The sequence below is a fragment of the Emys orbicularis genome, chromosome 5 (assembly GCF_028017835.1).
Source record: "Emys orbicularis isolate rEmyOrb1 chromosome 5, rEmyOrb1.hap1, whole genome shotgun sequence".
Lineage (NCBI taxonomy): Eukaryota > Metazoa > Chordata > Testudines > Emydidae > Emys > Emys orbicularis.
Window position 1 is genome coordinate 82,961,943 of NC_088687.1, and position 19,157 is coordinate 82,981,099.

The 19,157-nt window shown below is 43.1% G+C and overlaps 1 protein-coding gene across 1 annotated transcript in view; it reads left to right on the top strand.

Moving 5' to 3' along the window:
- Positions 1-18,831, top strand: part of STOX2 (storkhead box 2) — a 97,576-nt gene extending 78,745 nt beyond the window's left edge. The window contains exons 3-4 of the mRNA XM_065405672.1: positions 7,060-9,322; positions 18,636-18,831. Of these exons, the coding sequence (XP_065261744.1) occupies positions 7,060-9,322; positions 18,636-18,831 (2,459 nt within the window). The remainder of the gene's footprint in view (positions 1-7,059; positions 9,323-18,635) is intronic.
- Positions 18,832-19,157: the final 326 nt, after the last annotated feature.

The following is a 19,157-nucleotide window of genomic DNA, read 5'->3' on the forward strand; positions in this document are numbered from 1 at the left end:
CAAAAAATGAATTTTGGCAATTATATGTTTTACTGAAATGGAACTGTTTTCACCAGTCAGAATGGCAGGATGCTGTACAGATATGAAAGCATAACAGTAATATTTTTCCAATACCAACAGCTCTGCACCTTGATTAGTTCTGGGTATCCAATTTGCATCATCAGTCTATAGCTAATCTCAAACTAATGTGCAAATATCTGTACTCTTCTTGCTGGACAACTGTTATTAGAATCAGAACAGAGATATTTGTATAATCACTGTACCATTATTTTTCAATAATCATACAGTGAATATGCAAATCCATCTACTTGGACTTCTGCATGCAGAATAACCAAGCTGTTTGCAGCAGCAAAAAGACCAACTTGGCTTCTCATTCTCTTCAGCAGAAGCTCCAAAACTTGCAAAAGGCAAAGTGAATAGAGCTATCAAATGGTTAATGGAGGGGAACATGAAAAAAATGGGGGTTTTTAGAGCTTTGGGTACGTCTATACTTACCTCCGGGTCCGGCGGTAAGCAATCGATCTTAATAATAATAATAATAAATGGAGATATCCCATCTCCTAGAACTGGAAGGGACCTTGACAGGTCATCGAGTCCAGCCCCCTGCCTTCACTAGCAGGACCAAGTACTGATTTTGCCTTAGATCCCCAAGTGGCCCCCTCAAGGATTGAACTCACAACCCTGGGTTTAGCAGGTCAATGCTCAAACCACTGAGCTATCTTCTGGGATCAATTTATCGCGTCTTGTCTAGACGCGATAAATCGATCCCGGATCGATCCCGGAAGTGCTTGCCGTCGACGCCGGTACTCCTGCTCCGCGAGAGGAGTACGCGGAGTCGACGGGGGAGCCTGCCTGCCGCGTGTGGACCCGTGGTAAGTTCGAACTAAGATACTTCGACTTCAGCTACGTTAGTCATGTAGCTGAAGTTGCGTATCTTAGTTCGAAGTGGGGGGTTAGTGTGGACCAGGCCTTAGACTTATCTTCCTCCTTCAGGCCCTGTCTTGTTCCCATTAAAGTCAATGGGAGCTTTGCCAGTGACTCAGTGGGAGCAGGACTGAGCCCTTCTCATCCCCACTTTACAGGTTTTTATCACTTTGTTTATCTTTTTAACTCTGGAAGGTACTCAGGTACGACAATGATGAGCACATTATGATAACCTAAATAGATGGATCCTATTTCTACCTAATAGCCTTGTCTATCCCAGGGCTTCTTGCACTGTTTCTCTACCCCTATTCAGTTCTGTCACTGCTAGGAAATTCAGAAGTATTAGTGTAGACCAGAAACATTTTTTTTATCTACTGTTGTCAAATATTGTGTCCACTTGCACATCATCTGGTGCTAGCAGTAGAGCTAGACAGTGTGAAAAGTCCTAGTGTAGATGGAAGGCTCTCTTTAACCACTCAGGGTCATATATTTTTGCTGACATTGTTTATAATACACTGGGACAATCTCACCCACTCTCCCCACTTCAAATGTGAAACCAAATGCTAACAGAAATGTATTGCAACTATTTTGGAGGAAAGAACATGGCCAACCAGGAGGGAAGTAAAAGGAGTGTGGAAAGGAAATGGATAGGTAGGGAAAATGATGAGAAAGAAGAGGAAATAATAGGAATGGGAAAGAAGGACCGGAAAAGTCTTAACTTAAAAGGAAAAAAAATTACCTTTTGGCAGACGGTTTTGTTCTTTGCATTTTTTCCTTCTATCATTTACATTTGTATATTAAATTAAACAAATCAGTAGAAATGATATCTCATGGCGGCTGCTTGTTAACTTGGTGCAAAGTGCTTCCTCGTGTAAATAAACCCTTTGGACTTCACACTTTGTTTTTATTCAGTCCAGAATATGGGCTACAGGAAGCACCCTCCAGCTATGATGGGACCATTTAAACTGTACCCTGTGCAAAAATATTTTAAAAAACAGTAGTGGGAGCCAGCCTAGTGTCAGTGCTTTCTGCTGCCAGGCAGGCAAGCCACATTCAATTCTGGATCTCTTTCCCTTTATATGGACTTATTCGTTCCAATGGACCTGAGAAGTTGTGACCATAATAAAACCACTAGCTAATTTTAGTGTGTAGTGGTAGGCTCCAAAGAATCCCAACCACATTTTTTGCTGCTGAGATGCAGAAATGGGGGATTGTATGGTGGATGTGATAAAGGGATATCTTCAGACTACATCAGAGATGCAAAGGAGCTAACTTCCCCCAAGTAGGAGGGGGAAGAGAGAAGGCTGACATATTTAACTTGGAAAATTGCTTACTGCCCAGGCATGGTAATTATATTTTCGTACAATTTTTGCTCACACTCTGTGTCTATAGGAGTTAGTCTCCCAGTGTAACTACAGACCATCAGCTAAATCAGTGCTTAAAGAGTCTTTTACACAACACTTTATAGTCATTCTGGTCTGTTGGGTGAATTATACATATTTTTTTAAAATGCATTTGCAATGCTTTTTACATAACAACCATAACAGCGTCAAAAGATCCATTTCAATCTCTTTTAATAACTCTTTCATAAAGCTCCCGGGAGAGAGCTTTTTTCCTTTCTTTTCTTCCTATTTTTTAAACGAGTATTGAACAAACAAGTAAAATTAAAGATTGAGGCCTGCATTATTCCCGTGCAGGGGAGTCCTTTGTAGGGAATGGTGAGGTGTCCTGCCTGGAGACATTGTGCCTCCATGAGGAACTGTATCTCTAGAATGAAAAGGGGAGCATGAAAAGGGACTTCTGCACCACTACCCTTGAACTTCAGCGGGAGTAACACTGAATCGTGCAGTGAATCTTGTACACAGACGCAAAGAAAAGCTGGTTCACTGGTTTTCTGGTTCACTGCCACTGGTAACAAAACTAAGGGTAGAGGAGGAAGGGACAGCATTCGCAAAGCAGGCACCTAGATGCACTTTGATAGTATGAACCAAACATCAACAGATAATACATATCAGGCTCTGTGTGCACTGTATTCATTCTTGGCACTTCTGCCCTATGCTAAGAGCCTGCTCAGGCTGAGAGTATAGTTTTCAAGTTCTTTAATTGTAGATGCTTGAGGTCTGGGCGGGGTTTGCATATTATTATTTTGTGTTGGCCAAGGGAGATAACACAAGGCTCTGAGCTCTGTGTGTGTGTGTGCTAAGCTCTTGTTGTCCACCTGCCAGTACACAGTTGCCTATTTTTTTAGACATTCCCATTTGTTGCTACTGCTGGTGTGCCCTGCTCATTCAGGGTGGTGTGTGTCTCTGCTACTACTTCCAGGATGATCTCCTGTAGCAAGGGTACACCCACTGGAAAGGGAGAAGGGGAAATCTGAGTTCTCTTGCCTTACCTTGATGATTATTTCATGAAATGTATGTGACCCATAATTTGGGGTGGAGGAAGACAGCTTGGAATCTTAAAGGCTTGTCTTCACTACCGCAGTACGTCAGCGCAGATGCATCGATGTAGCACCTCTGGTGAAGACATGCTACGCTGACAGGAGAGCTCTCTCCTGTCAGCATAAATACTCCACCTCAACAAGAAGCAGAAGCTATGTCTGCAGAAGAGCATCTCCCATCAACATAGAGCGGTGTAGACACCGCTTTAAGTCGATCTAACTTACATTAGTCAGGGGGGTGGCTTTTTCACAATCCTGAATGTCTTAAGCGGTAGTGTAAACAAGCCCTGAGTACTCCTCTTCGCCCGCTTCTTTTTTGCTGCTGTTCTCACTCTTGTGTCCATATTGTTCCTATTCAGCTTCTTAACAGGTCCATTATAAACCTTTCCTGACCAATATTCCTGGTAATTGACCCAGTAAAAACACCTCTAAATACAAATATAATCCAAAGACAGATAAGAAAGTAGTTACTATACATACTGCAATACAGTGTACCCTCTAATGGGGTGAGTTAGGGATAATGATTAGCATGAGTTCTCTATATCTTGGCTATTGTTGGCTTATGTCAAAACTTCAGGAGGGCTTAGGGCTGTGTGTGTGCAAAAACATACAACTACAATTGCTAAACTAGTGAAACACTGGCATATATTAGAATCCACTCTAATGAAATTTGGACAGCAATAGCTTAGCTTTCTCATTGAAATGTTCTTCACGTATGGAAGAGAGAAAAACACTTTACTTTGTACTCCTCTTTTCTGTAAAATGCACTCTAGAAGCTCCTATTAAGAACATGCGTATTATGTAAGAGAGCTTTTGACTGTAAAGAAAAAAGGGGATAATGACTTACTTCACAAAGAAATTTTAAAATTGCCTTTTGCTAAAATGTTGACTGAAAAGGCCATAAGAAAAATATAACTCAAAAGGGTTTGATATGGTGCAGGTGGAACTAGAGTTTTTTGTTGCTTTTTGTTTTTAAGCAGTCAAACCTTGAAAAAGAAACACTGCATCTCTTTCCATATTAATTTTTTTTTAAAAATAACCTTTAGTAGTTGAATGCAAAAGCTTTTGTTCTGCTCTGGACTCCCAATTCTGGAGTGGTGACTGCTCCACACGTCCTTTTAGCACAGACAAAACTAATTAGGAATAAAGAAATGTTGGCACTCATTTCTTAGCATCCCTCCTCATTTTCCGCAGCCCGAGTTCTGTCTCCACACAGACACCCACATCTTTGGTCAGCATGGTGGCTGCTGTCTGAGGAAGCAAAGAAGAGGGAGATACTGCCCAGACTGCATAGTTATAATGCTCTCAGCATCAAGAGCTATCTGTGTCTCCGATGCATGAACCCTTCTGCCAATTGAGAGAGCAGCATCTGGGTTCACCTTTCCAACGTGGAGAGTGGGGGAGATTTTTGGCCTTTGGAAGGTTAAAGCCTACTACCAGCAAGCAGTACAGCAGTCACACATATAATGAAGGCTTGGAACCTACTTGCATTAACACTTTCTTGGCCAGGCTACTAAAAAGGCCTTTTAGAAGATGCCGGCGGAAGAAGTAGAGAAGAATCCACCCCCACATGAGCCACAGCAAGGCAGATACAGGCAGGTTTCCTCTTGAGTTATACAGGAGAGATCTCCCCAGTAGGTTGCTCTTCTGTGAGGTTATGGGCTAGGGTCCCACTGAGTTCATCAAAGAATAAGGGGAATGGACCTCACCTGGGCCTTTCCCCTTTCCCCTACCTCATATTTCCCAGGTAAATTACAGTTAGGAGCTTAATCCAACAGGTCTTTTCTGCAGTGGGTTAGCAGAAGCCAGTGTTTCAACACCCTTTAAAAAACAAAATAAAATAAAGATTTTCAAGGTTAGAGATGAGGAGGGTTCTGTTCTCCCCATTTATGAGACCAAGGATGAGATTATTCGGAGTCCTGGGAACAAATGGATGGAAAACCCTCTCTTTCCTAAGGTGTACATGCAACAAGAACTTCAGGACTGTCCTAAACCTTGGTGCTTCTTATCCTGTAATCTGTTCAGCAGTGGAAAAAGACTCCCTTTTGTAAGTCTCCCTGAAGAGTAAGCTGGTGAAACCAGAAATTTACTGCAGGATCTGATCCCATCCTGTTAGTACTAAATGAGTTGACTAACTTGCACCAATCAACTGTTCTTGAGCAGTCTCCTATTCATTGAGCAAAAGCGACTAATTCCTGTGTCACAAAGGTTTCCTTCAATATTAAGCATGAAAGCTTTTTCTCTTCTTTTTTGGTGGTTGTATAAACATCTGTTTCAACTATTGTATGTCATGTGTGGGGGGTGTGTTAAGAGTTTTTGCCTTGAAAGAAAGCAGTGGTGAAGAATAGGGGCTGGTTCCATGCCATTTATTTTATTTATTTATTTTTGATCATCCTCCTAAACTATAGATTAATTTAGTCATTTAGGAATCAGAAATACTTTTCTTCATTTTAGCACATGAAGCTCCAAAATGTGGACATTTTTGTTGTCCCTTCCCCTCACAGTTACGTGGTAACACCAAGAGCCAGTGTTTGAAGTCAGTTTGTAATTGCCACAACGGCACGCTAGCTCTTGGACAGCATGTTGTTCACTGTGCTGGTCCCATGTCGTCCTCCTGCTGTACTCAAATACAAGTAGCAAAGTGTAACTGCAAACTCTAACCTCTGAAACGTGGGTATACATTTCAGAATGGGTGTACGTAATGGCTGGGCTGCTCTCTTCTGTGTCTCCTACATATACAGGAGGAGACACAGAAGAGAGCAGCCCAGCCATTAGCTTCTCCTACACATTAGCCGGGGCCTTATTTGGTGCTGAATGAAGTATTAAGGACTTGATCCTGCACCACTGAAGTCAATGGAAATTTTTATGTTGACTTCAGTAGATGCAGGATCAGGCCCCAAGGCCCAGTCCACAAAATGACCTACGTGGATTTTATGTAGTCAATAATAAGATATTCCTTCTGCATGTATTTGATATCTGCACTCAAGCATGTGGTCCATCAGACTCCACTTAGAGGCCAGGCAACTCTTGTGGGGAAGTTTTTAGAAGACAAATAAATAACAGCATCCAGCATAATCAACACATTTGTTTGAATAAAATAGATCTATGTAATTCAAATAGTCTTTTTCTTGGAGAGGCTGAGGAGGTTAGAGCCTTATGGGGACATTTGTTTATGTGGGAATGGTTTGGTGGGAAAGTCCTGCCGGTTGGATTGTGTTGGAGGTATGGTTCTCCTGTGTGCTTTGTTTCTATTGCATTTTTATCTGAAAAAAAATGTTATTTGCACCTATTTATACATTGCTGTAAATCATAATTAATACATAAATATTGATGAATTGGGATGTAAATATTTGACTAGAATAATAAAAATTAGATCTTTTCCCTTGATTCTCTTTTCTTTGTATTCTTTCCATTTTGTAGTTTAAGGTCACCTACACAATGGAAGTAACTAGAGTGTTATTTTTTACACTCTATTAATGTCCTCTTTTTATTTAGTTAATAATTCATATGACTGAAATGTAGGAGAGAAGTGGAAGTACAGAATACAGAATGCCTATCAATGTGCTCAGTTTGAATTGTTTGCTCAGCATACTATAACTTTTGTGTTGGCAAAACTCTGTTTGGGATGGTGGGAGGGGAGCCTAAGAACTTTTCATGATTATACAGTAGCTCATATGTATTTACTGTTGTTTTAGGCGTTCCAACTCCCAGTCCTGAAATTCTTCGGCATACCTTGAACATGCTTGTACGAGAGAGGAAAATATATCCAACTCCAGATGGCTATTTCATCGTGACCCCACAGACTTATTTTATAACCCCATCCCTCATAAGAACTAACAGTAAATGGTACCATTTGGATGAGAGGATACCTGACAGGTCTCAGTGTACCTCTCCACAACAAGGAACTATAACTCCCTCCACCTCAGGCTGTGTCAGGGACCGAACTTTACCCAAAAACCACTGCGACTCTTGCCATTGTTGCAGAGAAGACATGCACAGCATGCATGCGTCCACCCTACAGAGGAAATCAGCAAAAGACTGTAAAGACTCCTATTGCCCTCCTTCTCTGTGTCAGGTACCACCCACTGAAAAAAGTAAAAGTACTGTAAATTTTTCTTATAAAGCAGAGACACTCTCAAAGCCTAAAGATGTAGAAAAGCAGTCTAAAAAATTTGGACTAAAATTGTTTCGGCTAAGCTTTAAAAAGGACAAGGCAAAACAGCTGGCCAATTTCTCTGCCCAGTTTCCTCCTGAGGAATGGCCCTTGAGGGATGAAGACACCCCTACCACTATACCTAGGGAGGTAGAAATGGAGATTATTAGGCGCATTAACCCAGACTTGACTGTGGAAAATGTAATGAGGCATACTGCACTAATGAAGAAACTTGAAGAAGAAAAAGCTCAAAGAAGCAAAGCTGGATCTTCAGCTCACCATAGTGGGCGAAGCAAAAAGAGTAGGAATCACAGAAAGTCTCATGGAAAATCTCGGTCACACAGCAAGACCCGGGTATCCAAAGGAGACCCTTCAGATGGTTCCCATTTGGATATACCAGGTGAAAGAGAGTATGAGTTCTATGATCCCCTTACTAGGTCCCCACGGGAAGGCTGTTTCATAATAGAACACAAAGGAGATAATTTTATCATGCACAGCAATCCTAGCGTGATTGAGTCTCACTTTCCCATGACACCAGAATGGGATGTATCTGGTGAACTGGCCAAAAGAAGAACTGAGATGCCTTTTCCTGAACCTTCAAGGGGAAGCTCCCACTCCAAGGTCCATCGAAGCCACAGCCATACACAAGATAGAAGGTCAAGGAACGAGAGGTCTAACAAAGCCAAGGAAAGGTCTAGATCGATGGACAACTCTAAAGGACCTCTGGGTTCTGCTACTTTAGGTACACCTGAAGACGTAGCTGAAGGATGTAGCCCAGATGACCAAACAACAAGCCAAGCGTATATTGATGACAGTACCTTAAGGCCTTCACAGTCACTCAGCCATCAAAGGGCTCTGATTTCATCTGCAAATTATAAAGATGCGTGTGTACCCGAAATAGTTAGTGGCAATGTAGAAACCCCCAATTCCTGCGGCTTATTGGAGCAAATCAAGCCTACAGAGAATTTACCATCTTATAGTGAGCTCAACTCCTGCACAACAAAATCAGCAATTGATGATTATTTTCAATGCAACACTTCAAGTGAGACTGTACTTACTGTTCCATCACCACTGGGGAAAAATAAAGAGGACCATGACTCAGTGACTTTAACAGATGGAATAAAAAAACTTTCTCCCTCAGAAAGACAGTCCCAACACATAGCCAGAGAACCTGGGGTACACAAAGAGGAATCCCCTAAAGGGCCATGTGGTGGTCCAGTTGCTGGCCAGACCCCTGAGGTGATCGCAAATGGGCGACTAGTTCAGCACCATAACACTGAATCAAGCAGCCTGGACAAAAGGAAAGAAATATTTAGCAAAGATACACTTTTTAAACCTCTGCACAATACACTCTCTGTGAATAGCTATCACAAGTCCAGTGCGCCCCTACTAAAACCCCATCAAAAGACACCCTCTGACACACTGCCAGTCAGATGTGAGAAACTTGAACAAGCTATAGTAACCTCAGTTACACAAGTTTTACCTGCTTCACAGAGACAGCAAGAGCCAGTTGGGAACCAGGAAGCCACCTTTGATTATTACAATGTTTCTGATGACGATGACTCAGAGGAAGGAACAAACAAAAATGCTGAGGAAGAAAAAAACAGGGATGATGTGGGCACTATGCAGTGGCTCCTTGAGCGGGAAAAAGAAAGGGATCTGCAAAGAAAGTTTGAGAAGAATCTCACTCTTCTCACCCCCAAGGAAACTGAAAACAGCAGCAACCAGAGAGCAACCCATTCAGCTCGACTGGACAGCATGGACAGCAGCAGCATTACTGTAGACAGCGGGTTCAATTCTCCACGGTAGGACTGTAAAATTAATTATAAGGACCACTCTAGAATGCTCTGTTTTCAGTTATTACTGTGTTTCATATGGGTGAGCGATTGTGGGAATATGTTAAACTATTTCAGACATTCTTTTAGACAACATTTTTAGGCAGCCTCGGAAAGCCTCTATCCAGACTGATGGCTTGGTTTCTTTCCCTCACATAGGCAAAAGCAACAAATTTTACCACTGCCTTTTTGCCATAGGCTCATTGTCCCTCCACCCCAAACTTTCCTGTATCACTTTTTCTGATTAATTTATGTTGTATTTAGAATAGGAGGGGGGAAAACCTCAACAAGATGAACTGGAAGAATGGATACAGTATAGTGTCAGAGTCTTTGGCTGAGACATTACAGATAGCTGATATGGGGACGTAGAGATACCACTTACGCTTTTCTCTGGTATTTTTTAAATCCTCTTTCTGAAGCCATGTCTCTCACCAGTCCAAACTGGTAGGATTTGAAGAGCAATCTCTTCTACCTAGAAGAAGAGTGGAGGGAGGTTCAGGAAGCTACCACAGCCCTGAAAGTATTAAGGAAGTTTGGTCTCTGAAGATGTCCAAACAGTGCATCAACAGAGGTGTCTAGCCTGTAATGTCTAGGAAGAGAGAGTGCAAGGATTCTATATGGTGTTAGAAGTTTTAGAAACATATGGGAAGAGACAGTTGCTGATATATGCCCACCCTGAAGACTTTACAGTGTCATCTCCAGTTTAATAATCCTTCATTGAGGCTTCTCCTCTCTGATCCAAGAGGAAGCCATGGCCCTGGTAGACTGGGTCTCAAGTCTCATTGTATATCCTAGAAACCAACCAATTAATCCAGACCAATGATTTTTAAGACAAAGTAACAATTTACAGGTGGTACTATAGTTCTTTTGCAGTATCCTATTGTAGACCTAAGTTATTTATCACCTTCACTTTTACAACAAATAAAATCTGAATCTTGTTAGGTAAAAGGAAATTATATTTTTTTTCTGTTTTAAATTGATTTAGTTTCTCAAAATTGTTAATTTATTAAAAAAAAATTGAATGTTTGTAGTGGGGGCCTCAGAACGTATGCAAAGTAATCCTCATCTCTACACACACGGCCAGATTCTCCTCTCAGTTAAAATGGTGTCAGTCTAGAGAAAACTCCAATGGCTTTGATAGTTAATCCAGAATGATGATGAGAGCAGAGTTTGACTCAATGGCTCAGAATGAGAGTCATGTAGGTTGACTTTTAGGCTTCTACCTAACTCTTTGTGCTGTGCTGCCTCTTGATCCCTCAGCATATCTTTGTCCCTCCTCTTACTAAACAGTAGCAAGTGTTTCACAGCACAGCCTGTCAGGGAAAGCTGCCTTACTGCGGGAATGAAATGCAGTTTTGTTTCACATCTCCCCTGCTGCTCCATGGCTGAGGGTAACTCTTCTGTAGCACTTTTATCCCTCCCTGGTTCAAGGATTTTTAGAGCTACTGCTTTGCCTCCAATCAGCTACATGCTGCACTATCCACCAAATCACTGGGGTAATTTATTTTTTAAAAAGACACATTAATGGGGATAATTATTTCTAGCAGTAAATTTAAAAATATAATTTTAAAGGAAGAAGGAGTAATTAAGGTTCTTCTGTAAGTAGATGCAGCCATGTATTTCACTTGGGTGTGTGCAGCCTTGCACTCTGGAGCCAGAGTATTTTCCCAAGCAGAACCTGAAGGGGGCAGCGCTCACCCCTTGTGGCCGTAGCTTCTTCCCTGGCTATGAGACTGCGCTGCCCTATTCCCCACTTGGTTCCGTCTTACCACCTGTGGCTGGAGGCAGAGCTCTGTGTATCAGAGGGGTAGCCGTGTAGGTCTGGATCTGTAAAAAGCAACAAAGAGTCCTGTGTCACCTTATAGACTAACAGACGTATTGGAGCATAAGCTTTCGTGAGTGAATACCCACTTCGTCAGACGCATGCCACGAAAGCTTATGCTCCAATACGTCTGTTAGTCTATACGGTGCCACAGGACTCTGTCGCTTTTTATTTTTACTGACATTTCTAGTTGTATATAGTTAATTAGTACCCTTAATACTTCGTGTTAGTTAGCGGTAGTTTAAGTATTTCCCTGGTGATGCCCTCACCGGGATTTAAACATTGTCCATTGTGTGCAGGAGCGATTCCCAAACAACGATCCCCACATGCAGTCCTTGTTGTGCCTAGGCGAAGTCACATCAGGGAACAGTGTTCTATTTGCATATCTTTCACCAAACGGACTAAAGTGGCAAGGGATCTTTGTCTGAAGCAGCGCCGGCTCAAACAGGCCACGAGGCCTGCTTCAGCACCGACACCTTCGTCAGATCAGAATTCACCCACTGGTTCTGAGAGTGCTGCCGCTTCACTTCCTGGAGCTGGTGCCTCTCTGAAGAGCTGGAGGAGTTGTTTTCCCATCGAGTGTGCCGAGGAAATAATAGCATAAGACCAACCGAGCCTGCTCCAGGTCCCAGTCCCTCCTCCAGAAGGAGTGTGGATCGGCACAGGGTGAATCGGCCGGTGTGTGGGATGGAGGAAGTCCATTAACCGCTTCCCAGTACCATGCAAGGAGGTCAGAGACCCCATACCATTGACTCTGGGGCCCTGGAGCATCCATTGAGTTTGGTACCAATGAGAGGGATGCCAGCACTGGCTGTTCCTGCACTAGCAGCATATCAGGCTGCAATGGACCTCTTCTGCCTTTCTGTCCTGACCTCATCCTTGGTCCAGGACTTTGCTAAGGCTGCATCTTTTATAGCCCCGTAGACTGGGTGGCCACTGAACCTGGGAGTCTGTTGGCACTATACCCCGAGGTTTCCCTTTCATGATCAGTAGAAGTGGGATCAGTACCAGACTCTGAGCAATGGACCTCTCCAGCCCTGTTAATTGTGACTGGCACTCACTGCCCTCCATTTCGGCACTGTCAGTTACTTTGGTATTGCAGCTGACTTCGGGGTCGACACCGCTTCCAGCCCCAGAAACAACCTGTACTGTTTCAACCGTGGGCCCCAGCTCCCTCGTCATTCTAGGCTATGGGCGAGTCAGACCGGTTGCTCACACCCTCAGGGCTGGCTCCTCCTTTATCCCCTGAAGTCTGGGAGTCTTTGGAATCCAGGTCGGGATCTTCATCCTCTGACTGTCCCACCATCTGACCAACATCAGTGGCCGTTCATGGAGCTCTCTGGGTACCAAGATTGTCACTTGTTTTGCAGTTGGGGCGGGGGCCTCTGGCCCAGTGCCTACTGTCACCAATGCCCTACGCGTGGGAATCCGTGGGATGCTCCTCGGTCACATAGGTCCCACCCCTCATCTCGCCGACCAGGTCTGTGACAGGGACCATCGATCCTCTACAGGCCCAGGTATCAGTGAGCCTTCCCCTTGCAGAACCTTCAGTGTCATTCCGCCCACGCCCATCAGTTCTGGAGCAGGATCCAGGTCTGGCAGTTAACCACTCCATCTTTGTCCCTGGACAATTCCACAGTGCTGGTCTCTTTCTCCCCTTCAGTACCAGAGGATTTCAAGGTGTACCAGGACCTTTTGTGGCATGTGGCTGCTTCCCTAGATCTCCATGTGGAGTTCCTGCAGGAGAACACTCACAAGTTAGTGGATATCCCAAAGTCATCTGCCCCTCAGAGAGTCGCCTTCCCCATTAACAATGAGCTACTTGGACCTGCTAAGGTCCCCTGGAGCACATTGGCTTCGATACCACTTGCAGGGGTAAGATTCAATCTCGACCTTCGTGACCTCAGCCAATATATCAGATACATGAGGTTCCAAATGATCACTCGTCAGCTATCCTCCCGTGTTGTCTCAAAATGAATGACTTGCTACTCTGGACCTTCAGGACTCCTACTTTCATGTGGCAATTTTGCTGGGCCACAGAAAATTCCTTCGGTTTGTCATAGTGGAATGCCATTTTCAGTATATTGTGCTTCCATACAGCCTGTCTTCTGCCCCTTGGGTTTATACTAAATGCATGGTTGTCGTGACGGCATTTCTCAGGAAGAAAGGAATCCACATCTTTCCGGGTCTGGGCAACTGGTTAGAGAGCAGCAGGTCCAGAGAGGACGTTCTTGCTCACATCGACACTACACTGTGCTTGCTCGACCACCTGGGTCTCATCCTAAACACCGTGAAGTCAACTTTGGTTCCCACTTAGAAAATCGAGTTCGTTGGGGCCCTACTCTATGGGTTTGAGAGCATGTCTGCCGATTGACTGTTTTCAGGTGATTTGCCACCTTTGCCTCAGTCTGCAGTGTCAGCCTTCCACTACAGTTTGGATGTGCCTGAGGTTCTTGGGCCACGTGTCTTCTTACACCCAGGTGGTCCAGTTTGCACCTGCCTTTGCCCCCTCCAAATGTGGCTCAGGACGGTATACCGTCCGACTCTTCACACACTGGACAGATTAGTCTGTCTTCTTCACCTGGTCTTGGACTCCTTGCAATGGTAGACGCCTCCAGAGAACGTTTGCCAGGGCATTCCCTTCATCCGGCCTTTGCCAACCAGGTCTGTGGTCTCCGATCCCTCCCTGATGGGTTTGGGAGTACATCTAGGGTTGCTGAAAGTTCAAGGTCTATGGTCAGAGCAGGAGCCCTCATTGTATATCAACATGCTGGAGCTTTGAGCTATCTACAATGCATGTCACACTTTTCTGGACCATATCAGGTGCTCAGTAGTTCACATACTTACCGACAATACCACCAGAATGTATTCTGTGAATAAGCAAAGAGGAACACACTACAGGAGGCTCTGTCAAGAGGCAATCAGTTTGTGGCAGTTCTGCGTTGAGGAAAGCATTACTCAGATAGCTGGCTATGTGCCTGGGGTCCAAAATCATCTTGCAAACCATCTCTGCAGGAATTTTTCCCTGTGTCAAAGTGGTCTCTGAAGACAAACATCCTCCAGGTCACCTTTGCAACTTGGGGCATTCTGACGATCTACCTATTTGCTACGAGACACAGCAGGAAATGTCACCTGTTATGCTCTCGAGGGGGCCTCAGACTGGGCTTCCTGTTATGCTCTCTAACCAGTTGCCCAGTTGCTTTCCTTCTCAGCTAGCAGTTGGCTGTCCTGTATGCTTTTCCCCAGATCATCCCACAGGTCAGCCTCAATCTGAAAGTGGATTGAGCCAAACTCATTCTCATTGCCCCAGCCCATCTGACACCGTGCTGGTTTTCAAACCTTCTTGCGCTATCAGTTCAGCCTCCCATACCCCTTCCTCTCCATCCTGACCAACTCTCTTAAAATCGTGGTCACACATTGCATCCCCGCACTCAGTTCCCTGCATCTCACAGACTGGTTGCTTCATGGCCAAATGAGGAGGGATAGCAGTGTTTGGTGGCTGTATAACAGATCCTACTCAACAGTAGAAAGCCCTCTACCAGAATAGCCCATGCAATGAAATGAAAATGGTTTTTGGTGTGGTCATTGGCTTGCAGAATTCAACCAGTGCTGGCCTCTATCCAGGACATCTTGGAGTACTTGCTGCACCTTCAGTCGTTGGACTTGTGCTTAGTTCATTGGAAGGGGATCTGGCAGAGATATTGGCCAGGCCTGTCCACTTTCAAAAAGTGGGAGGGCTATGGCCCCGCTGCCCACCCCACCCCGGTTCCGGAGCCACTGGTTCCTAGTAGCAATAACATCCACAAGGAGAGTCTGAGAGTTGTTGGCTCTGATGGCAGAGCCCCCTTACATACAGGTCTCTAAGGACAAAGTGACTTTACTACCACGCTCAAAATTTTTGTCTAAAGTAGTTTCTCCGTTCCATTTGAATCACACAGTATATTTACCTGTGTTCTTTCTAAGCCACATTCATTTCCAGAGAAGCAGAGTCTCCATTCATTAGATGTCAAGTGATGCCTAGCCATCTATCTAGACAGGACTAAACTGTTTCATGCTTCACTTTATTTGTGTCATATGCAGATAGTTTGAAGGGTCAAGCAGTCTCTTCACAGACACTCAAAATGGATAACATCCTGTATCGAGACTGCATATGAGAGAACTTCGGCTCAACCTCCTCAGCAGCGGCGAGCTCATTCTACGAGAGTGCAAGCAATATCAATAGCTTTCCTCAATGATGTCTCAATATTGGACACTTGCAGGGCTGCTACATGGTCGTCCACACATACATTTACTAATCATTATGCCATTATAGCATCTTCCAGAGCAGATGCAAGTTTTGGTAGGGTGGTCCTGCAATCCTTGTATAGGCAGACTGAGCCCCTCCTTCTGGGGTGGGTACTGATTGTGAGTCACCTACGTGGAATACACAGCTGCATCTACTTGAAGAAGACGAAACGGCTGTGGTTCTTTGAGAAACTGTGGTTCTTTGAGATGTGATGCCAAAGTATTTTCCACGGCCCACCCTCCTTCCCCTCTGCACTGGAGTCTAGTCTCTGGGTGTTTGCTGCGAAGGAACTGAAAGGGAAAGAGCTACGCCACGAGGTGCAAGCGCTGAACTCTATATGCACTGCTAGGCAAAATTCTCCAGCTCTAACACGCTGAGGCGCACACACCTAAGTGGAATACATGTCTGCATCACATCTCAAAGAACCATAGTTACAGTGAGTATCCATTTCTTTTACCTGTTCTTGCAGCAAACCAAGGTCATATAACCTTAGAAGGTTTAGGAATGGATCCATTTTATTGATCACGTGTTATGCAGATGCTTAGCATCTTTCCACTATAACAGCAGTATGGGTATACTTGCACTATAACAGCAGTATGGGTATTCTTACAAATTAATCTTTTATTTTTTAAATGGAAGTACACTTCCACTTATTCTTACTGTTGCCCATATAGCACTCTGCACCTCCCACCCAAACAATTTGATCTTATTTGGCATACAGAGCTTTTTCTTTCTCCGGGTTACTTGCATATGAGTCAGTTCTTATACTACTGTTTGGCTAGCTGACAGGATTCACGTATGTGATTGTGTACCTCAAATTTGCAGTTCAGTTAGTTCAAGGAGATATTCTATCTGCCTTCATTCTTTGCACTGAAGCTGAAAGCTCTATTTCTGTCCAGCGTAAAGTTTAACTAGCTTAATAATGGAACAAATAAGTTCAGTGTATTGTACTGCTGTACTAGCTTTATATAAAGTCAAATGGGAAATAGAAATGGCAGTTTTTAAAATTAGGTTTATTGTATAATCCCTCTCTTTGTCTGCCTTTACTACCCACTTTTTAACCTCTCTTTTTGGCAAGAGCCATTAAAATGAGTCAAGAGTAACATACAACAGTCAAGAAGCTATTTTTTAAGTCAGGATGTACTCTGGATATTTCAAGGGGTTTCATGTACCCAAGGAATGAGTTTTATTGTGAGATAACTAAAATGGGTACTTCTGGTCAATTTCAAAACCAGTGTAACTCCATTAAAGTAAATGGAGTTAAGAGTAAATTTGGCCTTTTAATTATAATTAAAATACTGTACCATTATTACCTTCCCACTTTACAATTAAAAAAATTGGTTTTGGAGTTTCTTTCTAGGAAGCAGGCGTGTTTAGTACACCTGAGTAACCAAAATTACCATTTCAGCACCATAAAAGGAAAATATATATTTTAAAAGGATGACAAATTGGAAAAAACACACTTGAACAGGATCTTGATAATGAAAGAATTCCTTCTAAAGTCAAAAGACACTGAAGGTATTTTATCTCTAAAATTCTTGAACATATCCGTATTGGAAAAACTTCTATCAGACTCACATTACATTTTGCTGATACAGCTATTCAAGTTGGCTCCAGGTGCCTTTTAAAAAAAAAAAAAAGAAAAAAAAGAAAAGAAGAGGTCATGCAGTCCCGCTGCTTTTCCCTCCTCTGGAGTCATACCTAACCCTGCCATCAATCTGCACACACAGCTTGCATTGCAGGATGACGGCAATCTCAGGATATACGTGTTGTCACGGTCAGTTTGTGACATCAAAATTGAAAATGATTGAAAATCTGGAAATGATGGTTACAAATTGAATAATATGACTTCATGTGAGAAATAAAGAGCAGGAACTCATGAATTGTAAAAACAAAGGCTGTTTTTCAGTCATCTGTCCATCCCCAGCTAAAAGTTTAGGAAGAGAAGTCAGAAAATGAGAGAGGGTGTGTTTCTGCCTGTCATACGCACATTGAGTGGTATGCAAATTGTCCATTGAAGCAAATGGGTAATACTCAAGGCAGAAGAGGGCCAATGGTAAGCAGAAGTGTACCTATTATAACATATCTCAAAGTTTTCCGCTAGGTATCAGTGATTCTTAGTAATTCTGTTTCTGTTTATTCCACACCTGAATTCATTCCTCTGTGTATGGTTTTGTATTCATCTCCACAGAAATAATTATCGTTAACAAAGAATTATGGCTATAGGTGGAGAATAAATAGCAGGAGCAAATGATTCGTTAAAAATAAAGTCGGTCTTCATGCAAATATCCTCACGGGTAGAACATAAAAGAGGAGGTATAATATAAAAGGAGGAGGAGGAGGGATAGAACTGACTTTAAATACAATAGCCAAGATTTTCAAAAATTGGTGGCTCAAATTTAGGCTTCTGTGTCCTTATTTAGATACCTCCTTAAATGGCCTAATTTTCAGAAGGGCTAAGTGCACAGCCACTCCCACAGATGAACAATTTACTTGCATTAAAAGAACTTTCTACATTAGATAAAGTGAAATTACGACCCTAATGCTGTTTAAGGACCCAATCCTGCATCGTGATAGTCCTAATAGTGGAGGGCATTCAGAATCTCAAGGCTCGGATGCCAGCAGCTAGAAAAAATTCCAAGAAATGTCATAATTGGAAGTATTACAGCTTTAATGGAAAATAGTGTCTTCAGTTTTGTCAGAACTACCAGAAATGTTCTGTGTGCAAATATATACCCTAATGGGGAGGCATAAAAATACTGCCCAGAGGAGAATTCTCATAGCTCAGTTGAGCCACCTGGCTGATTCAGTGAAACACTTCTGTGATTCAGTGCACCGGCCTGAAAAGAAAGGTGATCTATTTCACATGGAAGTTATTTGCCTGAATGAAAAATCCAGATGTTTGATATTGGCTCAGACTTACAAACTTTGTGGGACAACTTCAGGTCAGTTTAGTACTATACCTGTGCGATAACCTGTTGACCAGTGAGTACATTTGCAATCTCTTTTGGAGCAACATGTGAATAATCAAACTGATATGGTTCATTGGTGTGACACTGCATGCAAACACAGGAAGCCCATTTTAAAACACCCCAGTCAGTTTTCCTCTTCGGTAGATATATGGGGGGTAGCGGTGTTTGTTTTGTTTTGTTTATTTAATTTATTTTGCTTTTTAGTACTCGCGAGAGCCTGGCTTCCAACACTTCAAGTATTGTTGAAAGTAACAGACGTCAGAACCCAGCCCTGAGTCCTGCACATGGTGGCGCGGGTCCAATGTTCAACTTTCGAGCAACTGCAGACCCTCCAACAAGTGAAGCTGAAAAACTGCAGAAACCTGCTAACTGCCTACAAGCTTCTGTTACTAGTGTTTGATAGTCATTCTGCCTCAGCTCTTCTGTCTCATCCTATACAGCAAAGTTTACGACACTGGGACTGATGTTTACATCTTTGGAAAAAACGAGCATCTCATCCACAGTTTTGGTGTTTACTTAAACTGTGCTGCTATGTAGGGACAACAACGAAATCTTTATTTCAAGGTATTGCTTTTCACATTTGCAGCTCTGTAGCAACAGAATAGCAGTAGGGATAATATGTACACCTTTGCTTCACTTAATTGTAACTGAGCACATATATGAAAGTCTAGACACTGTAAGTGTAATCTGCATTTTCAATGTCCATGCAGTTGCCAACTCCATTTA